Raw genomic sequence first — 10,282 nt, 5'->3', positions numbered from 1 at the left:
GACTGCTTTTATACACCCCCCCCCCCCCCCCCCCCACACGCCCGCGCCCGCGCGCGCGCGCACACAGCCAACCCCGTATCTGCAACTGTAAGTAGGTAATTAGGCGCCACTTAGTAACCAAACCAATAACTAATCCCACAACGAGAGATATACATAGAAGAAAAAAGTACGGATCCCGCGCGAATCGGCTGCGTGCGTATGTGTGGAGGAGGAGGTGTACGTCGTGACAGGCGGGTGTGTAAAAGGCGGTGGCCGCGCCCGACAAAATGGAAGGGAAAAGGAGGGGATCGCACGGGACGGGAGGCGGCCGGCCACCGGCTCCACTCGACAGCGCGGCACGCGCGCGAAGTGGCCCGCTTGGCCGCTTGCGCCGATGCGGCATCGAGCGGTCGATCTCTCGACGCTGCACGGGAGATACCCATAAGATTTTGGCTCCACGCCCCGCTGCTGCTGCTGAAAAATGTACCCAAGTTTCGTGTCAAATCGTACGGGCGCGGCTGGGGTTTGAGATACGCGGCCATCTGAAAACGATTAATTCACGGGAGGTTATGAGGTAATCGTGTTAGTAGATTTTGCGTGGTCTTGTGCACTCGTTTCGTAGCTCGGTAGATTGTTTTCCGTTAGGAGCGTAGAATCATCGTAGTACGGTTGGACGTCGACTCCTGGAAACGGATATGGACGACACAGCTAGCAGAGCTAGTTGCAAATTGGAGAGGAAATAATAATTAATAATCGCTATGATCTTCGATTCTATTTGTCCTTTTCATGTGCTTGTGAAATTAATATTGACGGTTACGTGACGCCATATGAAAATCGATCTTTGCTAATCCTGGGGCGTTTATACTAACGGATTAACCCCTCCTGTCTCTGCATCTGTGCGCATTCAGAATCACCTGTTTCCGTTGAACGAGATCTATTTGTGTAGAACCCCAGGATTTTAATTATTAGTACCATGCATTTCACGAATCTCAGCTCAAGACAAAAGTCGAGTCCCACGCAAAGAAAAACCAAATACTAGTATTACTGATGAACATTGAGCGAGTAGGTCGCCTAGCTTTGCTAGCTGGTGTTGGCCGGTGAGCTTCCCTTGTTGTAGAGCGTTGGATTTATTCAGTTTCTGGTCCTCTCCTGTCGCTCTTCTGCATCAATCGCTTCTTGATCACTTAAAAAACTACTAGTACAATTAAAAGGGCAGCTTATTGTGTGACTCACAGAAAAGTTTCAAGTCGGCCATGAACAAACAAACAAACAAATTAATTAATACTATAAGATTGTGGCATCCAATTAATTAAAGATTAGTATAATAGCTAGAGTGAGTGGCGCCGTATGATCTTCGAGTTCGTGCGCAATCGCACTACTGAAAAATTACGATGTTGGGGGTTGGTGAATGTGTCCAATTATTTCTTTTTAGCTGGACCAGTGTTCAGTGACTCCAGGTGAATGTGCGAGCAGAAAAGAAATATCAGAGAGACCCTTCAGGCTCAAGATTTTGGGCAGGGTAGCGATCACCAGCATCATCATCTTGACGCAGAATCGACATTTCCCTCGCTGCATCTGCGACTAATTACGTACGCACACAGTTCAGCAGATTTTACTTACTGGTCGTTACGACATGATTCCTAATTTATCCGTTTCATAATGTAAATCATTTTAGTATTTTGTAAATAATATAAATATAAAAATACTAGAATGATTTATATTAGAATGATTTATATTGTTAAACGAAGGGAGTACTGAAAAACAAAAACCTCTGTACTGCTAGCATGCTTATTCCATAGAGTCGAACCGCAGGTTCACACGTTGCGACACATGCTACTTGACTAGTCCTCAATAGTACACAGTCACCCAGCTCAAATCTCTTGTGATGTTACGTAAGTATGCAGATCAGCTGTTGATTTATCACCTACCGGTTTTAATTATATTCGTTTAGAACTCACGAACTAATCAGTGGAGTTGACAGAAATTTATGAGCCAAGCATGCCTTAACTAGAGCCAATCATGTGTTAATCCAAAAAATAAAAGAGATAATAATGTACTTGTACGCATCTCGTCGATCGTCGCTTTTCTAATAGTATACCCATATCACTAACACTGGTGGTCACCATGCACGCACATATACATTTTCCTACAGGAAAGTATAAGACGGATGGCAGAAAGACATGGTAGGAAAAGAAAAGAAAAAAACAAAGCAAAGAAAGAAGCAACTGTCTGATATCTGAAGAATTTAGGGCGTGCGAGAAAAGGGATCAGACAGTTGAATGGAGTTGCAGAATGAGGCTGAGCTGAGGTGATGCTGAGTAGTGGGGGTTGGGGGATAAGAATGAACGGAACAGAAGTGGCTGCCTTTGCATGATGTGGAGAGCAAGCAAAGCAAAGCCGATAAAAGATTAGGGCTTATCATGTTCGTACGGCACGCACCACCAACGCCGGTGCGGTGAGATGCGCTGCCACGCCACACGACCACGAGACTGGCTGACTGACTAGCTGAAAATTCATTTCCGTTTTGTTCTATATAATATCATCATAGATGTGAATTATGAGTGCATGCATCATGTATGGGTATGGCCCCTCTGATAGGTCGACGTTTTTGGATGGATAATGCCAAGCTTTTAATTTCGTTAAGCATGTACCGCATTTTTGAGTTCTTATTTCGTAGGCCACATAATTGGAGGAATGGAGAAAGGGACTTGGGAGCTAGCCAGGATGCTCATGAGTCATGACGGTATAATTTCGTCAACTATGGAAAGAAAGGTCTTAATTCCAAAGAGGAACTCAAGTCTTAGTTTTGTGCAGTGTTATTCCCTTTTCTTTTCCTTTTCTTCTTCACTTGCAAATAAGCCAGCAATGGCATGCATGTATCCGGTGTCCAACAATGGAGTGACGTGCAACTCAGTCGCAATTGACAAAGGCTAACAACTCCATTGACTGATTGGTGTTCAATTTAATCGAGCTTAGCTCCAGTAAACAACAGTTTCCGTTACGTCCTTTGTGATATATACTAGCACGTTCTGGTCGGTGTTTCTAAAAATTAACTTGTCCATATAATATAAGTCTTATACTATCATCACGAATCACAACATACAAAAACAAGATTTGTCCTTTAAATTAGAAGATGGTGATGTAGAACTGCCCCACTTGGGTCTAAAAACTTGATAACCACAGGGCATCCACTATTCCGTTCCATGCCGTCCCTTGTCGAACAGCCGTGCACGCATTCAGCCAGGGTATGCACGAATGAATGCATCGAGGAATCAGAGGGCTTCTAGTAGTAGTATACTACTGTACGCTGTGATGAGGCAGCAGCTAAGCTGTCAATTTGTCACGGAATTTGCAGCTCGATGGGCGCTGGCCCGTGACACAAGCGAACAAGGGGCGCCAGATGACCAGGCCGAGCAGCGGCGACCCACCGTACCCCCGGGCGAACACCGATGGGATCCAGCAAATCAAGCGGCAAGCAACGCGACCCGTCGCCACCCGGCCGGTTAATCATGGGACTCTGCCCCGTCTCGTGCACTTCGCTCTCCGATCCTGACCGGCTAACGTGCAGGTGCAGGCCAAACTACGCGCGGGCGCGGCGTCCTGCATGCGGCAGGGTCACCCGTGGATGAGGCTGACACGAGGAAGTGACGAGGATTTTCCGTACTTTTGCGTGGTTGCACGGGCGATGCGCGCGACGGGGGATGGCTGCTTGCTCGGTTGCGATGCGCGGATACCGCAACGGCGCACGTGGGGCTGTGGCTTCGTCCGCCGCAGTTTCTGCAGCCTTCCACCCGGTTCGGGCTGCGCACCTAGCGGGTGGTTTCGCCTCGGACTCAGGTCGGCAGGCCGCAGGTGCGCGGAGCCGCGGAGCGTCGATGAGTCGATCGGGTGAGGCAAACGAGGAAACGGCGGGATTTGTCCGTGATTTTTCCGTGGAATCTGCGTGGTTGCGCTGCACGGGCGGCCGGCCGTGCGCTCGACTGGGGGACGTGGTTGTTCGCTTGGTTGCGCAGGTATCCAGAACACGTACTACGTGGCGTCCTCCGACGTCCGCCGAGAGTCCGAGACCGCAGTTTCTTCCGCCTTCCTCCCCAGTTTCGAGGCCTGAGGCCTCGTAGCTCGTCAGCGCGGTGACACGTCAGCGCGGGGACTCGGGCAGCGAGCTGCACATGGCAAAAGGCATGAACTCCGGCCACGGCGTAGTAGTACTATATACGTGCGATACATCTTTGTATCGAGCTGTCAGGTGTGTGTGTGTATACGTTCTGCTCCGTCTACTAGCATTGAAATATACTCCTATCAACTGTCAAATAAAATGTTACGCCTTCTCTGGCTCGTTGCACAGAACATTATTTGTACCTTTTATGCACACATGTACCGAGTTTGATCCTTTATTCCATCTCCTTGATCCGACGAGATCTTAATGGGCTGACTGATGAACAATTCGAATTGTGGTCTTGTTTGTCCCTGTCACCGAATCCTATAATGCCTCTCCCCTGCTTTAACGCCTTTATCAAGTCATTTTCCTCACTGTTCCAAAGGTTGCTCTGCGTCGACATCCTAGAGGCCACTTTAACCGCCTCTCTAGAAGAGATCCGTCCCAATCGATTTCACCTTTTATCTTGGTCGGAGAATGGGAACAGAAAAAAGGCTCAAAAGCAGAAGCAGACATGCGTGAGATATATGCTCAGCCCATCATCCTATTGTAGTGCGAAGAATGTTTGGGCCATAGAATTTGCGTGATTGGAGCAGCAAAGCATCGGTCAGGGCCGGCTAATATTCAATGTACTCCTTAGCTCAGGTCTGATGCTTTTTCTTTCTTATTTTCCCGTTTGGCATTTCTCACGGACAAATCAAATGCAGGCGGCTGTGTCGACCACCTACCATCATCCGTACCATTTTCAAGTGAATATATAGGTCATTAGTAGACTAACGGTCGAGTTGTTGGCAATTAAAAACTCAATAATTGTGTGAACGCCTCCAAATTAGAACAAGTAGATCAATCCACCTCAAACAACTGTAACAAGTTGTGTTCTGTATAGGCAAACAAAATTGCTCAAACCTTAGAATCGCTGCCCTAACTAAGGTCTGTCTTGGCTGTAACTCTTCTGAGTAAAGATCGGGATGTTCTATTTCGTTATTGAGAAAAAAAAACTAAGGTCTGCCTGAAACTGTCCAAAAACAAGGTCGTCCTGATACGCCATTACAGGCTGGAGGCCCATCAAGGCAAAGAAAGCTGGTGATCACCGAACTGATCAGACCCAAAACAGGATTTTGGACAGATATGAGTATCTCTGTTTTTCCTCTTTTTTTCTTTCTGCGATGGGCAGACATGAGTGTACATCGAAGGCTCGAACTCGGAAATTATTTTTTATTTGATTATACAAGAATGGATACAGTGTAACTCTACCAGATCATGTATAGAAGAAATGCACATGACTGATGATATCTTCATTTACAAATACCCACCATATTGAGAAAGAGGGTACACAACAACTAAAGTGTCTATGCCAATTCCAAAACGTATTCAATATCTTGCCGAATGCATTCTTGACAAGCTTAATATATTGTGGAGTAGTAGATAATTGATTGGCATTTCATAGTTTGGATGTGGCAAGCTTAATAAGATCCTTCCTCAGTATCTTCCCGGATGCATTCTTGGGAATGTCCGTCACAAACGCCACCTTTCTAACCTTCTTGTAAGGCGCAACCTGCGTATATTATATAACAGAAGTTCAGAGAAATTGCGGGATTGGTAAGCCAAATCTGAATCAACAGTGAACACTGAACACTGAACATGATGTTTCATTTCAACTTCTATTTTGGATCTGACGATCGAATCACGCTAACCTGTTTTGCCACAAACTCCATCACCTCGCGCTCTGACAAGTTGCTTCCTTTCTTCCTCACTATATAGGCCATCGGGAACTGGCCGACCTCCCTATCAGGAAACCTGCAACAGAACCAAACACCAACCCATTGAGAACCTAGCATAATTATTTCTATAGAAGTGATAACTGGCATCTATATGAAGCTTACGGTATAACGGCAACATCCGTAACCTCTGGGTGTGTCAACAAAAGAGCTTCCAGTTCTGCCGGAGGCACCTAGTGATACACAAATTATATTCAGAGTTACAGATATAAGAAAATGCGTAGCCTAAAAGTCTTTCAGGAAACCTAACATATCAGACATATCACCTAGTGATTTTTACCTGGTAACCTTTGTATTTGATCAACTCCTTGAGGCGGTCCACTACGAAGAGATATCCATCCTCATCTATGTAGCAGAGATCACCGGTCTTTAGCCATCCATCTGGTGTCAGCGTTGACTGTGTTGCCTCTGCGTTCTTGAAGTAGCCTGAGGAGAACCAACTTTGAGTTACACCCATTATTTTTTTCTATAGCAGGAAAATATAAAGCACCAATTTTGACTGCAAGCTTTAGCTGGCTAAGGGTATCTCATGTGTATAGAGATTTTTACTCTGGTCCAACCAAAAGTACCTCGAGGTACCGGTACGTGTACCTTACGGTACCAAATCGTTTCCGATCGTTGGATCTAGCTGGCAGCATGGGGCATTGTTAGATCCAACGATCGGAAATGATTTGATACCGTGAGGTGCCGGTATCTCGAGGTACTTTTTGTTGGACCGGAGCAAATCTCTTGTGTATAACTGCCTGAAACACCTCTTGTTTCTTAAGCAAGTAAAATGTAAGCTCTGCCATTGCATAACTTTATCACGTAGTACTAGCTGATTCCATGAAACTCATTCTGAATAAATATGCTTGCAAGTGAACACATGCTTTGTTAATATAACAGGCAAATCCTTTACCTTAATATTTTTTAAAAAAAAAGTAAAGGAAAGAATGGAGATACACTAAAATATGTTGAGGTGTGGAAAACTGAATGCACGACTCATTTCAAAGTGTACTATAATGCCACAACATAGCAAGATATTCATGGCATTGAACAAGAACCTGATGTTCCACATAATGAACATAATTCTGCCACTCACTGAACCAATCTACTTGCCAATGATCCTTAGTACTAGAAAAAGGTGAAGTTACTTGCCGCACTAAAATATATAAATCATAATTCTGTGTTCACAATTGATTTCCTCTTCACGATTAAATCAAAGGCAAATGCCTCGAACAGCATATGCATGCAAACAGGAATTAATGTCAGGGGCAATTCATTCAGTCGATGGTTCTGGTAGAGAGCACCCGCGAAAGATCTCACCTAAAAGATCACTCAACATTATAATAGTTTGACTGCACAATGCACATGGAAGCCTACAGATAATCAGATGTAAACAATGTATAATCTATACATATGCATTATGTATTTCGATTCTTTTCCCAACACTAACTTTATTCTCATGGAAAGCTACCGCCCGATCGATATAGTAAATTAAACAAAGTCCTACGAACTGGCACCTACCATGTGGCCTTAGTCAAAAAAAAATGACGCAGGGGTCTCAATTTATATGTTTACGTCCAAATGACGCGGTTATAACTTTGTTCAGGCAGCAAGCTCATGACAGTTCAGAACACGGTTATAGCTCAATTTATATGTTTATGTCCAAATGACGGGGTTATAACTTTAATTTGTTTAGTGCGTTTATATTAGTGATCCACAAACAGACAATTTCTAGCGTGCAACTCGCTAATGGAATAAAAATGCTGCCAAGTCTAAATGAAATGTAAACAATGTTCATCAAACCTTTCATGACGTACGGTCCACGGATCCAGAGCTCGCCGGTGCGGTTTACCGGCAGCGCCTCGCCGGAATCTGGGTCGACAATCTTAGCCTCGGTATTGGGAGACAGAAGCCCGGCCGTCCCGTACCGGCGGCTCTCCTCGGCGGAGTCCGTGGACGCGCCGATGGCGGTGCTCTCTGTCAGCCCGTACCCCTGCAGGATCTCCACCTGCGGATACTTCTCCCTGAACCCTTCGATCAGCTCCTTGCCCAGCGGCGCGCCGCCGGATAGCACCTTGCGCATCTGCCCGAGCGGGAGCGGCTTCGGGTGCGCCACCATGGCGACCAGGATAGGCGGCACGAGCGGAAGGTAGGTCACCCCGTAGGCGTTGATCGAGCGCAGCATCTCCGGGAGCTCGTACTTGGAGAGCACGACCACCGTGGCGCCGCAACCGAGCAGCCCCGTGGCGAAGGCGACGAGGCCGTAGACGTGGAACATGGGCACCGTGCAGAGGAATGTCTCCGTCTTGTCCGAGCCCTCGAGGCGGAATCGCGTCATGATGATCTGGACCATGGAGATGAGGCTCCGGTGCGTGGCGACGACGCCCTTGCTTGGCCCCGTCGTCCCCGAGGAGTAGAGCAGGGTGGCCGGATCGTCCTGCGTGACGCGGTCCTTGCGGCGCGCCGGGTCGGGCGTCGTGGCGGAGATCTCCTCGATGGTGGCGACGATCCGCGGGTCGGAGCTGTCGCCGGGGAGGCGGGCGGATTCCAGGAGGACGACGCGGAGGTCGTGGGCACGCGGGAGCTTGGGGAGGAGCTCGCGGGTGGTGAAGGCGAGGACGGGGCGGGCGTCGGCGACCTGCTTGGCGATCTCGGCGGGGGTATTGAGCGGGTTGGCGGTGGTGAGGACGGCGCCAAGCGACATGGCGGCGAGGGCGGCGACGGGGAAGTGGACGGAGTTAGGGGAGAGGATGAGCGCGACGTGGCCCTTGCGGAGGGAGACGGGGTGCGCGGCGAGGGCGGATGCCGCCCCGGCCACGGCGCGCCAGAGCTCGGTGAAGGTGATCCGGCGCCCAGTCGCGGCGTCGACGAGGGCCACGACGCCCGAGTGGCGGCGCGAGGCGAGGAAGCTGACCACGTCGACCTCCGGGTCGGCGGGCAGCGGCACGTCGGCGCGCCTGCTCCGGAACGTGCGGGTGGCGGCGCAGTAGCCGCTGCGCGCGTCCACCTCCATCTCCGGTGAGCGTCCCATCGCGATCAGACCCACAGATCACCGAGCTCCAGCCAACCGCCCCTTGCAGTTGCTACCTGCGTTTGTTTCCGGTGTCGCGTCGCGGCTGTGGAATGTGTGGCTGGTTCCTGGCTGCTGTGTGGTAGTAGGCTAGTAGAGTAGTACTAGTAGCCGTGCCTGCGGCAGGTGGAATCGCCCGTATCGTCGTCGTCACGTGGGGATAGTGCGGTGCGGGCATGTGCGAAATCGAACGCAGACTGTGCGGTCAGTCAGACTAACGTGTGAATCGGTCACCGACGTGTGGGCCCACCCGTGCGCTTGAACCACCTGTAGGAGAGAAGAACGGTCACCATGCGGCCTGAATCTCGGCGGCTTCGAGAAGCGCTAGAGCGTTTTGAGTTTTGACAGGGTTGTGCAGCTGCGGAGGAAGGGGGATGACCATTTTGCTCGCAGCATCTCGCCCGGAGAATGGGGCCGACACGACGGCGACACATGTGCCATCAACTACAAATGGTTAGTAACAGTGGCGCGGCTGCTCCGGGGACCGATGCTTCACTGCCAAAACGAGTTTGGGTGGTGGGTGCCGTCTGCCGTGTGTTTCTGCCTTTCCCGCTTTCCGTTCTGCCGAATCGTTTTCGGAAAAGCAGGGTGGGGGCGGACCGGTGGAGTGATGGGGGCGGCTACCATACTGAGTGTATACGCACCGGATTGAGATCCTCTCCAGTAACTGCCCCGTGCTTTTTTTTACTGACATGTGAACCTAGAGATTATCGGGCTACATATCAGTGATAAAGATACGGTGTAATTGACTGCAGAGGATCTTGATCCATACGCACCGGTGGCTAGACTCCCGGCATTGCCACGACCGACGAAGATACAATGAGGCTATTCACCAAAGGTGGTTGGAGATATTATTTTTTTTCCTTAGGACATTTAGGGTGCATGGCTCTAGCCTCGTGCCCTAGCATCCACATAGATTCAGATGCCGCCATAGAGAAAAGAAGTGGCCTCACAAGGTTGTTAGGCGTACGTAGTATAGAACACACGGTATTTTGGAGCAAGGATAATAGTGAGCTTATGTGAAGGAAAGATGTGACAAAAGTAAAATGTGTTAACTCTCATGTAAGAGCTAATTTAACACGTGCTCAAATACAAATACATTAAATATATGAGTGAGAAAAAGGGAGAGGAGGGAAAATTGAAACCAATCTTATAGCTAATATATTATTTATGTTGGCTTTAAAATATGCTAATAGCTATTAGTGAGCTCTACTATTAAACTTGCTGAAAAACTTGTGACGCACCATAGACACAGACACAGAAGCCCTCCTCCTCTCACATCGTCCTCCCCCAGGGGCGGCACGGGAGGCGACG

The 10,282-nt window shown here is 48.7% G+C and overlaps 1 protein-coding gene across 1 annotated transcript; it reads right to left on the bottom strand.

The window, feature by feature from the left end:
- Positions 1–5,330: 5,330 nt before the first annotated feature.
- On the bottom strand, positions 5,331–9,055 carry LOC127766568 (4-coumarate--CoA ligase-like 4). Its single transcript, XM_052291646.1, has 5 exons — positions 7,702–9,055; positions 6,194–6,339; positions 6,019–6,086; positions 5,830–5,932; positions 5,331–5,690 (listed from the first exon to the last, which is right to left on the bottom strand). The coding sequence occupies exons 1-5, from the start codon at positions 8,927–8,929 to the stop codon at positions 5,577–5,579; spliced, it is 1,659 nt and encodes a 552-aa protein (XP_052147606.1). The 5' UTR covers positions 8,930–9,055; the 3' UTR covers positions 5,331–5,576.
- Between the last annotated feature and the right edge of the window lie 1,227 nt (positions 9,056–10,282).

This window comes from Oryza glaberrima, chromosome 3 (genome assembly GCF_000147395.1).
Source record: "Oryza glaberrima chromosome 3, OglaRS2, whole genome shotgun sequence".
Taxonomy (NCBI): Eukaryota; Viridiplantae; Streptophyta; class Magnoliopsida; order Poales; family Poaceae; genus Oryza; species Oryza glaberrima.
Note: the sequence above shows the minus strand (reverse complement) of the source record. Positions and strands in the feature narration are given on the sequence as shown.